The 20,360-nt window shown below is 36.5% G+C and overlaps 1 protein-coding gene across 2 annotated transcripts in view; it reads left to right on the forward strand.

Annotated features, from left to right (window-relative positions):
- WDR60 (WD repeat domain 60) overlaps nucleotides 2,086–20,360 on the forward strand; it is a 28,469-nt gene continuing 10,194 nt past the window's right edge. Inside the window, exons 1-15 of one of the 2 annotated variants that reach the window (XM_021388009.1) lie at nucleotides 2,086–2,876; nucleotides 4,048–4,101; nucleotides 5,461–5,890; nucleotides 6,461–6,510; nucleotides 6,821–7,144; nucleotides 8,834–8,895; nucleotides 9,821–9,878; nucleotides 12,508–12,585; nucleotides 13,754–13,949; nucleotides 15,597–15,699; nucleotides 17,609–17,738; nucleotides 18,255–18,366; nucleotides 18,728–18,822; nucleotides 19,127–19,256; nucleotides 20,122–20,294. In XM_021388009.1, coding sequence (XP_021243684.1) covers nucleotides 2,862–2,876; nucleotides 4,048–4,101; nucleotides 5,461–5,890; nucleotides 6,461–6,510; nucleotides 6,821–7,144; nucleotides 8,834–8,895; nucleotides 9,821–9,878; nucleotides 12,508–12,585; nucleotides 13,754–13,949; nucleotides 15,597–15,699; nucleotides 17,609–17,738; nucleotides 18,255–18,366; nucleotides 18,728–18,822; nucleotides 19,127–19,256; nucleotides 20,122–20,294 — 2,010 coding nt within the window. In that variant the 5' untranslated portion in view covers nucleotides 2,086–2,861. Of the gene's footprint in view, nucleotides 2,877–4,047; nucleotides 4,102–5,460; nucleotides 5,891–6,457; nucleotides 6,511–6,820; nucleotides 7,145–8,833; nucleotides 8,896–9,820; nucleotides 9,879–12,507; nucleotides 12,586–13,753; nucleotides 13,950–15,596; nucleotides 15,700–17,608; nucleotides 17,739–18,254; nucleotides 18,367–18,727; nucleotides 18,823–19,126; nucleotides 19,257–20,121; nucleotides 20,295–20,360 lie in introns of both variants that reach the window. The other variant, XM_021388008.1, reaches the window with a different exon arrangement.

Here is a 20,360-nt window from a genome sequence, read left to right on the forward strand (position 1 = left end):
CTCCTTGGAATTTTAATTAACAACTTTATACACATTCTTAGTCATTTGTATATGTTCTCCCTTCTTACATGATTCCTTTTTTTTTTTTTTTTAAACAGCTTTCACTGGAATCAAACGTGGGATAACTAGTTGGCCATGATGCTTTTTTCTCCCAGTAAGTATCAACACTATTCTTCAGAATAACTGATCTTATTTATAAACCTGGATTTTTTTTTTTTTTTGAGGGTGAAAAAAACTGGCAAAATTTAGCTTATATATACTGCATAGAAATCTGAGAATGTTTACTCAGATGGGACTTTTTACCTTAAAGATTTGGAGTTATTATGGAAAATATATTTTTATTGATGTGTACTTCTGTGTTCAGTTTCATCCAGCTGTCTCAAGCTGCTTCAGATCATCTAGTACTAATTATTTATTGTTGCTGATACTATTGCATGATACTTACATGTACTTTCCACTATAATGTATTCTTAAGTTTTTACCTCGATCACTACTTTATCTCCCCCAGCAGGACTCTTACAAGTTATAGTTCAAAACTGAAGATGTAGGTCACTTCAGAGATCCACATCTTTTCTCTTTCTGTTGAAAAACCTGCAGGTGTGACTACGATAAGAATTTTGAACACTTTGCAAGAGGTCATTTATGCACCTATATTGCTATTATTAGCATTTGAATTTTCTTCTCATCTTCAGCAGAGATTGGTTTCAAAAAAGTGAAACAAAATAGCTACAAGACCTGGATTCTAGCAAGTCTCTTCCTTAATACAAAACCTATGACCTTCTTTTTTGTTTTTATAATAAAATAAACATTTTAAATCATGGTGTAAGGGTGCACATGTCTAGCACCAATCTTTATAAAATCAGCAGAACTACTGACATTTTTTTCCACTAGATTGGTGAGAAACTGCAGTTTATTTTGATAAAGGGTAGAAACACAAAAACATGCACAAATTTTAGTTCTGTTATTTCACAGGTGTTACTCCAATTTGTGTTCTCATGCAGCAGTTAAGCTTCAGTTTGATCACTGGCTTTGAGTTTTGAAAAGGTCTGTACAAACCCTCTAGTGGTGCCTTCCTACAACTGTGATTTTTTTCTCCTGTCATAAAGCTGCTTGACTGGTACAGTTTGCTAGTGAGAATAAAAAGCAACTGGTAGCCAAAACTATTGGGTTTTATTTTTGTAACTAATACGTATGCACAGTAGACAATACATCCAGAACTTGAAATGAAAGATACTTTGTTCTGTCTTACCTTTGGTATTGTGGTCATATTTGCTGGGTTTAGTTATATGTAATTGCTATATTGTTATTAAAAATATAAGTTCAAGTAGACTAGTGGAAGGTAGTTTTTGTCCTTCAGGCTCTATATGGAGTACATCACCTCTGTAGAGTACCTTTCACTAAGCAAATGTCTAGTTCCATGCCTTTATGACAGCATCACCACCTTGACTGAAAAACTTTCTGAGTTAATTCAAGTTGGCTTGCAAATGCATTTCTACTTGTTCAGGGAAGAAGAGATAAAATGCTTATGGATCATTATTGCTTAGCTAAAGACTGCTATATTATTCATACGAATGTGTATAAATAGTTTTGTATCCATAGATACTTATATTTAGCGGATGCAGAGTAGTTCTTAAGTCTTAAAAGGGGAGATTTAGGTAAGATGTCAGGGAATTTTTCACTGAGAAGGTGGTGAGGGGCTGGCACAGGCTGCCCATAGAGCTGTGGATGCCCCATCCCTGGAGGCGCTCAAGGCCGGGCTGGATTGGGCCCTGTGCAGCCTGGCCTGGTGCCTGATGTAGTGGTTGGCAGCCCTGCCCACAGCAGGGGGTTGGAACATCTTTTAAGTCCCTTCTAACCCAAGCCTTTCTATGACTCTGTGTCTTACTTAATTTTTAAAAAATAAATAGCAATATTTTCTTCTCTGAATTGCTTCCTTAATTTGCTTTTCTGCTACATGATAAAGACTTCATATTCCAGACAGCAAGGCAAACTTCACAGCATTTTTAATTTACGTTGCAGCACAAGGAAACATAGAAAGGAAAAAAAGGAGAAACCTGTATCAACGATTTGTATGCATTTGTCAAGAGATTATTGAAGGCCAAGGGTTAAATTTCATCGCTGAAGTCAGTACTGCAATTCCTCTGCAACTTCAGCAGGACCGTGGGGACTTTTTATTGTTGTTGGTGGTTTTTTTTTTAATTGACAGAAAGGAAAAATAAGCAACAACCCAAGTGCCTGGAGGAGCTTCCAGCAGAGCTTTGAAGTGGCACAGCAGGTTACAGCGTTATAAATACCCGCAGTGAGAGCAGCGCGCACCCTGCCCGCAGGCCACCAGCGCCTGCACTGCCTCACGTGCGCTCGGCAGCCTGCCACTGGCTCTGCGTGCTACAAAACAGCTCTGATGCTGGGAGAATATTATCAGCGTTTTTATACGTGTATTTTATGCATGACGCCGCATACCACCGTTTTTCTTCGCGCAGCAACCGCGAATAACTTCACTAAAATAGAATTATCTGCGCTTAGGAACGGTTTCACGGTTCTCAGCCTATAGAAGGCCAGCGGCGAACAGAACAACGCGGAGCAGCCCAGGACCGAGCCCTCCCCTGTCCCTGCGGAGCCCGAGGAAACGCACCGCATTGACGACTGCCTCCCACTGCCGCTCAGGCGCCCGCACGGCGCTGCCGCCCCTCCCAGCCCCGCCATCCCGTTTCCCACAACCCCGCGCGGCGCTCCCGAGGCGGGCTCTCGCCCGCCGCTCGCCGCCCGTTGCTAGGCAGGCCCGGACGCGGCCGCCGCGCCTTCCTGCCCTCCCGGAGGCGGCCGGTGGCGTGAGGTGGGGGGAGGCGCCGCCCCGCCTCGCCATGGAGGGCGATAAGGTGAGGGGTCGGGCTGCGGGAGTCGAAGGTGCCCTTAGAAGGGCCCCGCGGGGTAGCAGCGCGGCTCCTCCGCCCGGCCCAGCTGGTTCTGCCCGGCCTCCCCCGGCCCCGCGTGCCCGAGGCGCTGCGCTGCTCGGTGAGGGCCCGTCGCCCCGCCGGGTCTCGCTGCTGCCACCCGTGTTCGTTTCTTCTGCTTGCCCTGAGGCCCCCAGCAGCGCTCCTTTGGCTCCCGGTTCTGTTGGCACAGCGATGTCAGCCAAGTAGTGGTAGTGAGGAAGTCCTTATTCCTGTAAGGAATGATCCTCGTTCCGTGTAATCCACTGGAGGAATGGCCTTAATTCTTTATCTCTTTGAGGGCTCTCGAGTAGGCAACTCATGTTGGAAATGAGAGGAAGGCACTGAGGTGGCTGGGGTCTGGAGCATGCCATGTGAATGGGAAAGCAGCTGGGGAGCCGTTGAGGCCAGAGAAAAAGAAGAGGGGATCTGCTACTGTCCTCAAGTGTCTGCAGTAGTTAATGTGGAAAAAATGGAGCCAAGGACTTCACTGAAATGATCAGTGAGAGAACAGAAAACAACAGCCCTAAATACCAGCAAGGGAAATTATGACTGGGCATAAGGCAAACATTTTCACATGGTAGTGCTCAAACCCTGGAACTGGGTTCTCCATGCAACCTCCAACCTCAGACATATTAAAAAATAAGTCTGACCTGGAGTTTGAAGGTAAAACTGTTAAAGCAGGAGGTTGAACCTCATAATATTGATACATCGATTACTTCCCAAAGGTGTGTGGCCCAACTGTGTATACCCACTTGGTCTGTAATACTGTTGAATAGCTATCATTGAAAAACCAAAGAATTTTGAGCTTCCTTAAAAGGCCCCACTGTCAGTCATCGGAGGCACTGGCTGTGAGGTGTTACAGAGACAGCTGGTTAATCCAGTAGAAGTCAGCTTCAAAGCTCTTCCAAGTCTAGTCAAATCAGATATATTGCAAGTACCTGATAAGTACCTTAACGCATATACGTTAAGACTAAATCAAATTAATGTTTACATAACAAAATTTGGCAGTACTTGCCAGATATATCTTGATCCTTGCCTTTGGAAAGCTATTATTTGTTTAGTAATTTACTTCTCACTGAAATTGATTACTGTCTTGCTATCTTTTCTGTTCTAGAGAAGAACCAAAGAAGATACTTGGAAATCAGAAGAACTTAGGAAACATCTTCCGGTAATTTCATTTCTATTAATTTTAAGTTACCTTACCGAAATGGCATCTGTTGACAGTCTAAACAGAGGGGTCTGACTGCTTGTTCTACTTGGTACTCTGTGTTGTGGGATCTTTAGCTCCGCAAGGTTTTTCTGGTATGCTTTAAAAACAGTACAGGTCATTAATGCATAGCTGTTATCTTCCTTTCCACAATGATCTATTCTGGAACCTGCTTTGTCCAGTCCAGCTATGTCCAGTGTCTGGCACATTCAACTATTTCTAGCTATGCAAGTGGTACACTATTGCTGCTCAGATTTCTTAATTAAGTAAAAGGAAATAATACCATTGATATGGGAATCACATAACACAATGGGGTCTGATTTGCCAGCCATCCAAATCCAGGTTCAGTTCTGCTTTATATATACTTACTCAGTTTCCAGCATCTATATTTTATATTCTAATTGCTGTCATTATCTGTTATGTTAGTCATGTGCTTTTAAGCTGGTTAATTACTTTATCCATTTGCCAAATACACATTCATGCTCTGTTCAGTAACAGCATTCATATTCATCATGTATTTTTTTAACAGCTGTTTTCCAATGCTCATCTTTCTGTGTCTTGTGCAAATCCTCATTAGTTATTTGTTAATCAGTAGATTACCGAACTTTCTTCCAACTGCATTTCAAAGCTCCTCATTAGTTCAGTGCCAGTGCTGTAGTACAAGTACTTTGTACTTTTATAGATATTCAGTAATATTTCCACTACTTCCATGTAAGGTAAAGCAAACAAATTTGGCTTGAAATGTTCTGGTTCCACCAGAAGTAGTGTGATTGGGCTTTCGTTACTGTGAAACAGATGGATAAAGTTTAATTCACTTTACTCATTGACTGTAATCAAATGAAGTTCTGTTTGTTCTGCAGTAAATAAATAGCCAAAATCTTGGATGTAGCAAAACCAGTGGGAGTTCTGATACATGCTTCAGGAATGTTCAAATATAACCTCTTGTAATGTTAAAAAGATACAGGAATAATAGCATCCTCATGGGATCTATGCCAGAATTTTCTTTCACAAATTTTTTTGTTGTGTTCTGCTTTCTCTTCAAGTAAAACTTGATCTTCTATTCTAATGGCAGTTGCAGGATGCCCAGTTATCCATCATTGTTCTTTATTTCTGTTACATATTTTAGAAGATGGCACTGTTTCTGTCAATGTAAGATAACAGGTTTAAGACACTCAGATAATTTTTTGACCTAACTCTGTACAGAATGTACAGTTCTACTGTATTTTTTTTTTTACCAAAATCTTTTCACATACATTGGAAGTGCATCTTATAAATCTCACTTATATGTTCTAACAGATTTTTTTTTTTTTTGTACATCAGGCAACACAACCAAAGAGTCAAAATGAAGACAAAAAGCACAGAGAAAAGAAACTGCAGAAAGAGAAGGTTGTTCATGACACAGGCACTCATAAAGATGAACGCAAAGACAGAGGGAAGAGCAAGGAAAGAACAAGAGAGAGACTGAAATCTGTTGAAAGAGACAGGGATAAAATGAAGGAGAGAGAAAGGGGAAAAGAACACCACAAAGAACGAGACAGAGAGAGATATCAAGATAAGCTTCACGGATCAAGTTTAGAGAAGGAAAGATACAGTGTACCAAAAGATAAAGACAGGGAGAGCAATAAAGAACGTGATAAAATGCATAAAAGACATGAGATAAAGAAAACAGATATGCAAGATAATCTGAAATCATTTGAAGGAAAAGATAAAGAACATCACAGAAGAAGAGAGAAAAGCAGGCATCGTCTGGGTAAGTTGCTTTGTGTTGCTGTTTTACTTTGAAATATTTGATATTTAGGTAGAAATACAGAGAGGATGAAGACAAGCAGGTTTGAGTACCTCATGAAATATGTATCACTACAGAATCCTTTGGTAATTTGGTTTTATCTTGCCTTTTTTTTTTTTTTTTAAATTTTGATGCCAATTTCCCTTCCTCTGAAGAGATAATGAACTTCACTGTTTTTTTGGTCAGTTGACTCGACCAGAATGATAAGTACCTTCCTGCCCCTTCATTCTCTACTGCATGATGTATTTGAATCCCAAATGGTAGTTAGTAGCACATGTAGTTACTCTTACTCTTTCTTAGTTACTCTTACCATTACAAAAGGATACTGAGAACAGAGGGATTCATCAGGAAAGTAAAAAGAATAACTAGCTTTGTAGAGAGAATTTCAACTGAATCTTATGTTATTTTAGAAAGTTAATATGCTTTAGAAAGTTGCTGTCAATGAAATAATGTTTTCTACATGCTGGAATGAATTATGTACAAAGTTTGAGTATAATAAAATGTGCTCATTAATTTTTGCATATTTTCTAGAAGAGGAGAAAACAAGTGGTGAAGAGCGAGAAAGAAGACATACAGGGAAGAAGGTAAGGGAAAGGAATGCAGTGTTTTGTGATGGAATAAAATAGGATTGTAAAATAATGAAGAAACAGGATCAGACCCCACTCTCCCAAGAAATTCAAGAGCTGTACATAAAGTAACGTTCTCAAAAGTGCACAAAATATACAACAGAATATGTCTGAACCATTCTATTTTAAGGAGAAAAAAAGAATTTGGGGTTGTAAATATAGCTCTATTTTTGTGCGGATTCATCAAACCTTCTCATTCAATGTGTTTGTAAGATAAAACAGTCTTGTAGAATTTTCTAGCTCTAAAATGTTATTTTTCTTATTGCAGGATAATAATACAAAATCCAGCATTGACGCATTATTAGCAGACAAAGTTGGAGTAAGTGAACGTGGACACAAGTTACAGAAAGATAAAGAATTGGATAAAGAGGAAAAAAGAAGATACAGGGAAAAAAAAGAACATTCCATTAGGCCAGTAAAAGACAGACTTTCAAAAGAGAGAAGTCATAAATCTTATGAAGAAGAAGAGGAAGAAAGACATAAGTCAAAGAGATCTAAGGAGGAATCTTCCCGTGGAGACAGAGGACAACCAGCAGAAGATAGTAAGAGAGTAAAAAGCGGAGAAAACAAAAAAAAGAAGCTTGATCTTAAGGTTAGGTTTCTCTTTTTTACACTTAAAAGCGTTACTTTATCACTTACTCTCATTGTTTGTATATAATTACTGATAAGGTGAACAATCAAAATAGTAGGATAGTTTGTCAGCATTTTCTAAAATTTCAGGCTAAGATGGTAGATAAAAATAGAATCATAGAATGGCTCAGGTTGGAAAAGACCTTCAAGATCATCAAGTCCAACCGCAACCTAATCATACTACCCTAACTCTAACAACCCACCACTAAATCATGTCCCTGAGCACCACATCCAAACGGTTTTTAAACACATTCAGAGATGGTGACTCAACCACCTCCCTGGGGAGCCTGTTCCAGTGCTTAACAACCCTTTCAGTAAAGAAGTTTTTCCTGATATCCAACCTAAACCTCCCCTGGGGCAACTTGAGGCCATAATACACATATAAATACTGCATCTGCATTTAAGCGTTTGAACCCAGAGCTGATTCTACCCATGAAACTTAAACTGGAAATTGTATATGTCAGAATTTTTTTTTTTTTAATAAAATTCTTGATTACTGTGACATTCAAAAGTCAGGAGCAGGATGGAGATACATTAAGATGTAGTGACTGCCTCACAGAAAAAATGAACAATCTCTTTTGTAGAGGCTTTGGATGCTTCTTATAAAGGGAGCATGGATATCTAATTCACTATTAGGCACGTGAGTATTTGTCCCTTATATTCATGGTTTTTGCATCTACTTATGAAGTCAGTAAATATCACTTATATTTTAAAAACAGAGCGTGAGGTTATATCCTAGAGATTTAATCAGAAACCTGGAAATTTTAGTTTTCTGTGAGTTCTCATTGTACTAGAATGAGAGAGGAAATGTGTAGTAATTTGTGACTCTTAAAATCTGAGATGAGTTTTGTGGAATGAAGAACCATTCAGATGGTGTAGGGTACTTTCTTCTGTTTGCTAAAGAGCGAAGATGTTCATGCTTCTCAAAAGGTCAGAAATATATGTTCTGGTGAAAATACTAGGCATTGTCAATGTAGGGACCCACCATGAGTAACTCCTGTGACTTTCTGCAACCTAATTCAAAAGTCTTGTGAGCAGCTTACTCAGGTTTTGACATCCTTGGAAACTTATTCAAGTAGTTGTTCCTGAATATACTCAGCTATGCTGATGATTCTGTTTCGGAGTTACATTCCTTTTTCTGATGTTCATGGATAGATAAAAACAAACTTCATCTTGAATGATCTATTGAGTACATTTCCAGACTTAACATACCTTCATAGTATAGACTTGAAGAGTGATGTCATATACTGGGAAACCATCGTTAATTAGTGTAGTAACTTTAAGGTATCCTTTAAATAAGTTAGAATTTACTCTGGTAAAGTGTTATAGGGGTTGTGTTAAGCAAAGGAGAAGGCTCAAGGTCCCTTTTCCTTTGCTCTCCCAAGTATTTAATATTTTCATCAGAAACTTGTATTATGTGTATAACATATATTTTGGGTTCTTTCTTTAACATAGCTGTAAAGAGGAGAGAATTCTGAACATAGTTAATACACAGAACTTTTACAAGCAATGACCAATGTCCAATGTGTCATTGCAATTAATGTATTATAAACCTGTTTTACTGTTAAATATCGCTACTACTAATATAGGTACATTTTACGTATTTCCTTCTAGCATTTCTGGCACTTGAATATTGTGATTTCTTTTACAGAGCAGTGAACACAAAACAGAGGAGGGGAATCAAGGAGAAGAAATGAGCCATGAGCGTGTAAGGTAAATTCAGAGATTTAAAATGAATGTATACTATATGGCATCTACTAAGATGCAGTCACCACTAAAACATTAAGCATGAATTCTTGATCTCATAATATCTAGTGTTTTGCCTCCAGTATGATTTATTTAAAAATGTGTACGTTTATATTCTACTTGTTCTTTTTTCTGCACCAGGGTAGCGGGTGAAATTTTGCTGTCCTTACAAACTACAGATATATTAATCTGGGCACTTAGCTCAGGAGTCAAAAATGCTCTTGTTTTACCACCTGAAATTCACTGTGCAGTCATGTAGACAAATGTAAGGTTTATGACAAACACTACCATATTTTCTTTGTTGCTTTTTCATGTTTGTCAGTCCAACCACCAGTATATATGAGCACTTTCTTCCTTTGTAAGAACTCATAATGGTTCTATCTTGAAGTCTGATACTCAGTTTCTGAAATAATCAAAGAAATTGTTAAGCAGCAGAGGCAGTCCTCGATTTTCTCCCTGATTGTATTGTCCTCACAAATAAACCCTCAGAGTGAAACATAAGCTTTGAATGTCAGACTATGATTTACATAGATTAGCACATATTACACCAATATGATCTTCATGTCCAGTTGGCTGCAGGTATTAATAAAATTAATATGTATCGGTTTCATATATTTTTTTCTCTTTAATTTTCCTTTTGCATTGATGGAATTACAGACATTACATCTGGACAAGTTTTTTTGCAATTCTTGGCTGACTAATCACTTTGTGGTTTCATTATTTATATCGAAAAGAGATCTATAAAAGTGTTTGTAGAAATATTCCTGTTTATTGGAAAGTTTCAGTTTTTTTTATTTGCAGGAAGAAACTGATTTTTTTTTTCTTACAAAACAGAAAAAACAGCGCTTGCTTCTGAGTTAACTGATAAAATTGACATTTAATTTTTCAATAGGACTGGAAAAGATAAAGGAGAAATCAGTGAAAAAGAGAAAAGAGACACAAGCCAAGAGGTAAAAATACTTGATTTTGGATCTTAGAATGCTGTATTTTTCTTTGGATTAATAACAATTACAGTATGTATTTCAACATGATGCCCTTTTACCATTCTAAGATAATATTTATGTATATTCAGATATCTATTAAACTCTCTTTTCCGAGAGAGTTTTCAGATATAACAACATTAGAAAGTGGACTTATTCTGTATAAATTTGTCAAGCATTAAAGGAAGCCATATATTCAACTTTCATCAGTATCTTCTACACTTGAAAGAATAATTCTCAGTAGGTGGGAAGACTTCAGGCGTACGTAAGATAAATAATCTGCAGTTACCTATAGTATATAGTTTCTGTAAACAGCTGATACAGGCAAATAAAATGTAGTGTAAGCCAAATAAAATGCAGGTAGCAATGTAATTTCTATGTTACTTATAGCAGTTGACACAAGAAAGAAAGAAGTATTTTTATAAACAGGCAGGATGTTCATTCATTCATTTATTTTTTAAATGGACAGGTGCAGACAGACCTAGGTTTTCAGCAAATGTAGTATGCAAGCTGTATAAACTTGGGTTTATTTGGAACCCTCTGAGCAGATGCCGCGAAATTTTATCATAAAAAGCTTAAAATAGTTTATGATATTTGGACTATTTGTAACCATCCTCCAAAATCCAGATTCTGTTTTGGTATAATTAGGGGTCTGATCTGAGAGAATGGTAGTGGTAGTACTGACTGGAGGCATGCTTTCTTGTATTCTCGTGTTGTGGACAGCCATTTATCTTTCATATACACTTCAGATGTATATCTTTCAAAAACGATATAACTTCTATTAAATCCTGACTGTTTTCATGCCACAAATACATCTGTTTCAAGACTGTTCTAAGACCTCTGTTATTCTTTTGTTCTAATTTCCTGTACATTTCTGTTATCCTTGCTTTAGGACTAAAGTTTAGCTTAAATACTTTTTTAGGGTTTTCTTCTCCTAATGAGTTTATAGGAAGCATATCTGTTCTTTCTCTGCCGTTCCTTTGGTGAGCCTTACAGTCCAAACTCTTAATTCCTCCCATCATCCTAGCAGCTGCCTCTTTGTTTCATTTTGCATTGATTTTTCTTCAATATGGGTGGCCAGAGCTGAACTCGATATTGAATGTGAATTTTCATCAGTGCCTTGCATAATACTGTGAGGGACATAAATACTTACATGTTCCTGAAAGAAGCTTTCCAACATTGTTTTTTTTAATATGCACAGTTCTTTTCACTGTGATGGAGAGTCATGCTGGATCAACTAATACATTCAAACTGTTCTCTTCGTCCATTGTTTCCAACAGCTGAGGTTCCGGGCTGCAGCTGGCATTGCACTAATCATTAAGGCCCAGATTTAGCTTGCCTTTAGGTATGAGTTGTTTGTGATGAGGACATAAACTTCCTTGAATTACCTCTGTAATTTGTGGGGAAAAATAAGCAGTTTAGTTATTCTAGGTTTGGTCTTCTGCATTAATTTCTCTGTCTTCACTGGCAATAGAAGGCAAACTAGGAGGATGAGATCCTTACTTAGGAGCTGACTCAGCAGGGGTAGTTAAGTCAAATTCCACAGGGAAATTTTGCCCAGCTTTATCCAGTTTGTCCCAAATGGACAGCCTAACTAATATAATCTATTCTTGATCCCAAGATTGATCTGGGAAATGACTGAAAATGGCAACCAGAAAGACTGAAGTACTCTAGTTCTAGTTCTACCAGTTTGATGACTCTGAAAAACAAGGTATCCATATAAGCTGTCTGTGCTTTTATAATGTCTTTAATACTTTTGAGAGGAAAGTACTACATTCTTTGAAAACTAGATAGCTACTGATCCATGCTGGAGTTGCAGTCGATAGAATGGGATTGTAGGTGTTGAGCTAGACAAATTGCTGAAATGAATTTCATGACTTTCTCCGGTGGAGAGGGTATATGTAATGGATTCCTAGACTGAAGACTGTTGCCTGAGACTGGAAGCTCTTGAACAGACATGAAAGGATCAAAAGTGTGTCTAACCTGGTCTTTGACAACTAGCTGCTATCCTTTGGTTTAAAATGAATAAATAAATAATAGGTGCTGCTGTTGTGCTGAACAGTTTTCATAAAACCTCACATTTATTTCTGTTTTGAAATCCATTGCTATCTCGTACATGTAGGTAATTTAATCTATTAGTTAGAATCTATTGAAGGAAAAAGCTGACTAAAGATTGGATGGACTGATGTGAGTTGGTTAAGCTTTTGGATTGTTTTTTATTATATTGGGGTTATTACCTTGTGAAAGTTATCAATAAGTTAAAGGCATCTTCTCTGAAGTTATTTCAGGGTTATTGTAAATCTTATTGCATGTAAGTATTGTAGAGAATTGAATGTTAACAAAGTTGTTTATATGTAAACTAATTTTCTCATTGCATGCCTGTATCTCTTTTCCTGATTCCTGTGTCTGCATTATTTTATCAACAAATAGAGTCCTGCAGTATAATTCAAGTATAGAGATGTTTTTATGTAATCCCCTAAAAAATAGAACTGTTTTATTTTGTTGTTACACCATCATGAAAGCTACTGTGTACTGTTTGGCAGATAAAATATGATTTTGGTTATACTATATAACAGTTTTGCTTATTGTTTTTATTTAGGAAGTTAAAGCTACACACATCCATAATTCAGACAGAGAGCTAGATAACTTTTCAGCAGATTATGAAGATGATTTTGAAGTAAGTAAAAACATGTGGTTGTCCTTTTGAAATAATTCTCAAGTGTCAGAATATTGGTTAAATTTATTAACAGAAATATAAACTACAGGATGTGGAATGATTTTTACTTTCATTTTTTCAGTAACCTTTTACTTTTTGGTGGCCTTAATTATGCTAACTAAATATGTAACTAAAATGTTATGTTGAAACTCTCTACTTCATATTTACTTAGATACCATTGGTGATTGGGAACCAACTTTCTCTTTCTTTGAAGTCTTCATAAGGTGCTTTTTCTGTCTAGCTGGCTTTCAATTATTTAAATAGGTTACTGTGAAAAATACTGTACTTTCTAAATAATGGCAGCAAATTATCAACTTAATGAGGAAAAAATGGCCTCATTATTTTTTATTGCAAAAATACCTTGGAAAAGGTATTGACATATAGCAATCCCTTCACGTATTTGTTTAATTGGACTCTCTTATTTTTAGTTGTCTTTCATTTAATTTAAAGTTAAGATAAAAGACTTTACCAAATGGGCTTTCCTTGCTAGCTGAACCAACGACATTGTCATCTTTGTTCAGCTAAAGCAGAGTTCATCTCCGCTGCGGTTAGGTGTGGTGCTTACCACTGAGGTATCTACTATAGTAGCCCTTTGCATTCAGTGGAGATAAGCAAGCTCTTCTAAAGCTTCTTCGTATCTTTTGTTAAATGATTATGTGAGCATGAGATGAATTGTCTTAGCTATGTTTAAAAGAACTATTAAAGCATATGCTTAAGCATGGACTTGAAAACAGTTGATATGGACCTTATGAAAATTTGAATGTGCCATAGATGGGTGTGGAGCATTTACAATACTGAACACCACTATGTTCTTTCTTCAAAGGATACGTAATTTGCCTAAAGATATAGCTCTTACTTTAGGATATTCAAAAAAAGAAAAAGAATCTTATTTGGGACACTGAAGGACAACACTGGGGGACTTTCTTCCCTTGATTAAAATACCAACACTATCAGCACACGTTTTTATATAAAGTAGTTATTTTTAAGTTCCTTTCAGTCAGAGGATTTGCAGCCATATGGATGAGAATTTTATTTTTATTAGGAATGCATTTCCTAATTTAAGAAGATCTTGAAGAATACATCTGTAATCCATGTTTACTAGTTATTGAAAGTACTGTTACTTCTAAAGGATTATGAAGATGATTTTGATGATTACGATGAAGACAAAAGTGAAGAAGGAGATACGGAGGACAAACTAAGAGAGATTCATTTTTCCAAAACATCAGAGATTGAAGAGATTCAAAGAGCGATTAATGCAGAAAATGATAGAATCTGTACTTCACTGCCTCAGAAAGTCAGAAATGAAAAACCGGAACCAGTCGTGGGTATGTGACCGGGGATCAGTCTTTTTATATTAAATACATGAGTAACCCATACAGCTTATGAGTAGACAGGCTACTTCTTCCAAGTCTGCCAAAAGGCAGAAATCTGGTCTTTTAGATGAGTCACTTAGGTTTGTGGGTAAGTGCAGTAACTTCTCATATTGCTAAAGAATGATTCAGAGGCGTTACTAATCACTGAAAATGTGAAGTATAAAAACGTACAGACTAACATTTAATATGTTGTATTTTGGGTAAGGGAAGGATGAGGAGGTCTGGATTTTGAAATGTGCTAGAACAGTTTGGGTCTTCTGGTGACATTAACTGGCCTTCTTTTAAGCAAGATTGGAGTCACTGCTCTGATTGGGAAGAAGTGAAAAAAGTATGTACTACTTGTGTAGCTTTGTATCACTTTTAAGATGCAGTCTTACATTTAGTTGATCTGACACCTCTGAGTCCCAGATCTTATTTAGCAAGCTATACTTGTGGTTCCCCTTTACACTCTCTACACATGTGAATATAGTATTGTTGTGGAAAAGAATTTTAGACAGGTTTTTCTCTGGTTGTTACAAAGTAAGGAAGAAATAACATAGTCATAGAAGAATAGCATGGTTTTTCTCCAAGTCTGTATGGTATCAATAGATTTTCAGTTAAGGTTTCGTTGCAAGTCAGAAACACTATATTGCAATATGGATTTCTTCTTTCAGTAGATTAATATAATTCTTATTACTTTTCTATTAATATGGAATTGGTAACAAAAATCTACTGAAGCTCTAGATCTAATGAACAGTATGGGATTCTAATACGTAATGTTTATCAAGAGAATACAAATTCTGAATTATAATACTTACTGCAGTCTTGTAAATTACACAGGTGTTTTTATTTTTTTTATTTATTTATTTATTTTTTTTGACAAACTTCCAAAGTTTTGTTTTGGTTAAAACGGTTGTTAATGATTCTAGTAAAAAACTGTAGAAGTTTAAAACCTCTTTCACACTGCCTAATAAATGCACTCTTCCTCTGAGGAAGTGAGGCGTAATGAGTCCTGTCTGGAAGTCAAATATTTAGCTCATTTGGCTTCCACCTGGCCAGGGAGGAGAGTAAAATCAAGATGGCATCCAATACTGAACTTAATACAGAACTTCATTAACTGTAGCTTTCAAAAAAACAGTGTTCAATGTTTTGCTTATTCATCCAGCAGCATGGGTTATGCTTCTGTTGATGAGGTGTTCCGGTAGCTGTTGAGGTGAACTCCAATTTAGGAGGTGTAGCACACACCTGGTGTATTGTGTGTGAATTTAATATGATTTAAAATTGGTCCTAGGTTGTTTTACTGTTTATGGGGTAAGAGGGGACTGATTAATGAGAGAAGAAAGGAAGAGGCACTTTCTGCATCAGCCTTCTAAAGTGAAAACTACAGCGTTCGTATTGATTGACTGGTAGAGGGCTGTAATAAGGGGAAAAGGCTGGCTAATTACTGAAGTTAAAAGCTTATTATACCAATAGTGTGCTAGAGGTTGTGTAATGTGCAGTCTAGTAACTTTTTAGTAGCTTTGTGATAATAAATCTGTCACTTTTTATACTTTCTGCTTTATGTTTTAGTGCCATGTGAATTGTGAGTTTTAAGACTAACAACATTTTATAATATCACAGAAAGGCAATATCCTCCTGCCAGAAATTCTTTTCGTGGAATATTCATGGATTTTGAAACAGCAAATCAAAGACAAAGTAGCCAAAGTATGGCTAGCAAGCAGAAGTAAGTGTGTTTTAAATAATCCACGTAAAATCTCAACTCAACATGTAAAGTGTCTTTTCTTTTTTCACAATATTTGAAATATTTGAAGTTTAAAAACTTGTGGGGTTTAGAGTCAAATATAATTTTGTAACCCAAAAGTAATTAGTTCTTAAGTAGGCTTTGCTATGTGTCATTTTACAATGGAAATTTATATTTGTATCAGTTTGTGTAGCATTTTATTACAGAGTGAGTTGCCATCATTGTCATTTCTCTGTATAATTCTTCAGTCACTTAATTAGATACTGACTTGCAGTACAAAAGAGCAAGCCTCGGGGCTCTGCAGAACTGTAATTTCTTGAAATATTCAAGATTCTATATGGTACATACTGTTGCCAAAGTAGCATATTCTCTTTTTGGGATAACACCAGTTGGTGTAAAAAACGTTATTACCGATTTTAAATTGATCTAGATTTGAGAATTCTAAGACAACTCTACACTAAAAAATGACAGCAATGCTTATTTCTTGTGGAACTTGCCAGGAGCTCCTGATTTGTCTTAAGCACTGTATCTCTCTCTAATTTGCTGTTAAATCAACTGGATGCATAAATCCAAGAACATTCTGTTTTATTGTTAATACTAGATTCTGTGCTTTGTGGTTGCTCATCAGTGGCTAATCTTCACAGGAGGAAAATGTTATTGTCTAAGCTAACTCACTTTGCTTAAATTTATATGCCCAAATTTCATGTGAGTTCATTGGCTAGACTTTCTCAATATGCAGTGGAGAGAGATTAGGAAATCCAGGAAGGCCTCTGTCTGAAGAATTGTCTTCTGAATTATTTGTCACTCTCTCCTGATGATGGAGGGAATATGAGCAAGCAGTTCAGATAAATAACTTCAGACAACTGAAGTTTAATAAAGTGAACCCACCCGTCACTGTCTGATTCCAATGCCTTTCCTACAAATGTATATAGCACCACTCTGCAGAGCTTGTATAAATAACTGTGCATATAACCTGTGAAGACAACTAGCATTTTCTTGGAAGCAGAAAGGGTTTCTGAAATTTAATGCTGTGATAATACGTTACTACCAATAAATAAACTGACAGCATCCCATATATGAGCTGCAGAACTTTGGACTTGTATGTATGAGCTAGTTCATTTAATGTAAGAATTTTCTGAATGTGTCATTAAAATTTCTAACTAGGAAGCTATTTTCATGAGTTTGAATTATATCTCAGCAATCTGTTCCCACACTGATTCTGAAGAGATGGTGTGTTAGGAAGCAGAAGTAAAAACAATGTGGATAAGAAAATGCAGTAGATACAATTTAGCAGCAAAAGGAAAATGTGAAAATTCCCCATACGCATAAAGAAAAATCCAACATAAAACACTGGAAGAGCAATTCCAGGTTATGTTACTCTAGTCTTTTCCCTTTTTAAAGACTATCTTACTGAGAAGAAATTACAACTAAAATATACATCTTGTACACTGCTTAGATATGTAATTGGTACAGGCCCATAATCATATGAGTTGAATTTATAGTAAGTGTTAAAGGTATCTGAAAGTGAAAGAAGGAAGAAGGGAAAAGACAACAAAAAAATTCAATTGCCAAGCAATCTGTACTGTAGCATGAATGTGGAATTGACTTGTAAGTAACAACTGTATGAAATTCAAGCAGTTAGCTTTTGAAAGAAATCCTGTGATGTCTTAACAGTTTTATGACATTAAAATGGATAGATTGTTGTGTACATTGCAACAGTGATTGATTTTTCATTAGCCACATATCCATACAAGTGAAGCAGTAGGATTACACAGAGATCAATGGATTTTTAAATAGGTGTTACTGCAGAAAATCAAGTTATTGTCTTGTGGAATACAATATACGTGGTTTTAACTAATTTTGTGTTTCTCTTTTGAAATGTATTCTAAAGAAAACGGAGTGCAGAGCTTCTCCCACTAATTGATCTGGACTTCTCAGTTAGTTTTTCTTTATTGGATTTGCCTCCTGTAAATGAGTATGACATGTATATTAGGAACTATGGTAAAATGAACACTAAGCAGGTGAGTAATAAATGTTGTAATATTTAAATCCTGAAAATGTCTTTTCTTATTTTGGAAAATAGTTTCCCTTGCAAAACAAAGTTACTAAAGCTAATGAGATAGCTCATTAATAATTTGTCACTTTTCATGTCTAGTCATTCATTACCAGAAAGCACTAATATTAAAGGTTTTGGGCCAAATAGGCCATTTCCTTTCTGCGTTAGAAGATAACTTTCTTCCTTCCCCATTTTATAAAGGAATTGCTGTATGTTTTTGGCTCCCTGTCCCAGATATTCTGGGTTTAGTCTTTACACATAATGTGAAATGTTCTGTATTTTTTCAGTACGTAAGGTACTCTGGGCAAAATGTGTTTAAATGTGTATGCAGTGTGTGATTACACTGTCTGTGTTGATATGCTTAGATCTGAATTCAGGACCTGAAGAGATTGAGCATATCAATTTAAAAATGAATATTTAAATTCTATTATAATAATTCTATTATTATTCTGTTACCCATAACATTTTGTCTATACTTCAGGCCTATGTTCAGTGTAATGAGGACAATCTTGACAGAGACATTCAGACTGAGGAGGTTGAGACACTGGAGAAATGGACGCAGCATCCAGGAGAAAGTGCACTTGTATCTGGAGGTGAATAATGTTTTAATGTTAGTCAATTATAGATAGTAATCTTTCTCTATTGAATCCTCCTAATGTCAGAACTTGTAATGTGTTGATAGCAACTTGCTGTAGGCACTCTGGGTTTCCTGGTGGAGAGAGTGGAGAATATGTGGCAGAAATAGTTTCTTCTTCCTGGATTGTTGGCAGTGGATATGATTCCCCAACAGAACATGTTATTTAGTACTACAGTTGCTGCTGAAGAGAAGTTGATTCTTGCCACTCTCCTCTTGTTTAAAACTGACATTGTTCTTATGGTGTTCTTAATTGATTTCCTTTTGAATCAAGCTTCAGGTCTCGTTTTGTTGTTTTGTTGGGTTGGTTTTTTTTCTAGGTCCCACGAATGGCCAGGAGATGACAGCAAATGGAGCTCTGACACCCAAAATTGATTCCCAAAGATTAGCAAATTTCCTTCTATCAGCAGGCCAGGTATACTTACATACTTAATATCCTTTATGAGTTGTGTGCATAAATATACAATGTGGCAGATCAGACAAAGTACTTGTTCTGTCTAATCTAAATAATTTACCTAAATAATGCTCACTGTCAGTGAGATTCACCTCTCTGTAAAGTCATGGAACCAGAGCTGTGCTAAATCATATTTGCAAAAGTATAAAATTAACGTGAGGGTTGATAAAGATTTATTAAATTAATCCACTTTTTAATGCTACAATAGGAAAAGTGAAAGATAAGATGACCCTTTTATTTCTGTAAATGTAATTATGTTTGAAAGGTGATTGCTGTTTTGCTAGAGGAAGATCAAGCTGCTGCACAACCCAGATGGAAATTAAGATCTCAACAAACCAGTCTGTCTATTAGTGATAGCTGTTTCCAGTTAAATACTAACCAGCCATTCCTCCATGGTAAGGGGACTTTATTCTACACTTTTTAGTATACAGTTTGAACTCTTCCTTCTGCAAAATACCATGCTGTTCATCATAACTGAGGTGCAAACAGCATGATGTAATGCTTACTTTTCTTTAATTGTTCTAATCTTGCTGTAATGTGGTACAGAATGGTTTCGTGTAGATTACATCAGAGCTTCCTAGCTGCTGTGGAACCAGAAGTATAGCCATTGATGAGCATGATGTCACGGTGTCCTATTTGTATCTTCTTGCATTTGTTGTTGAAGAGCTATCTCACAGTGTGTCATTTCATGTAGGCTTTTTAGACTGAAAGTAGGGCCAAAGTAATAAATAAAGTGAAATCCCTGGATGGGGAAAATCTAGCCTGATATATTTGAAGGGCAGCTGTATCTTCCCCACATAAACTGTAGAAGTTCAAATGAAAAGTGAAATGAAAAATAGAACATCTAGAATTGTATGAGGAAGACCTATTATAACCCAAAGATGTAGGTGTCCTAAGATGAGCATGTGAGGAGAACCAGAAGCCTAGCCTCTGCTGTTTCCTGTTTGAGACTCAGCTTAATTTTCAGTGTATATACTGACATCAGGTCAGACTCTTTCACTGGCATGCTTATGCCTGTAAAAATCATACTGTTAATTTCCTGAATCTGTTCCTTTTTGCTTTTTACTTCCTTCTGTTGGATTCCTTCTCCAGTCCCCCCTCTTTTCTTGAATAGCATCAAAAGCAATCCACTGTTAACAGAAATATTCTTCATAATTATGCGTTAGCTTCTTTGGCTGTTGCTATGGCAGCTAAGTATGATTTTTCATCTGCAGTAAATTTTTTTCTTTTCTTTCTTGATTTTTTTTTTTAATGGTTTAGATCGGAAAATATCCTGCCTATATGTCTCTCAAGTTCAGAGGCAGGCAGTACTTTCTGTTCATGGGTTACCTGAAAAAGCAGGTGTTGCTTTGCTGAACAGAAAGAGCATCATATGCGTTTGGAACATCTGGCAGCCCTCCAGTCCTCAGAAAGTTTTAATATGTGACTCAGAGGTATGTTTTCATAACATTGTACAGTTGTCCATTGAATAAATGACACTATTATGTATGTTCTGTGTT

This window comes from Numida meleagris, chromosome 2 (genome assembly GCF_002078875.1).
Source record: "Numida meleagris isolate 19003 breed g44 Domestic line chromosome 2, NumMel1.0, whole genome shotgun sequence".
NCBI lineage: Eukaryota > Metazoa > Chordata > Aves > Galliformes > Numididae > Numida > Numida meleagris.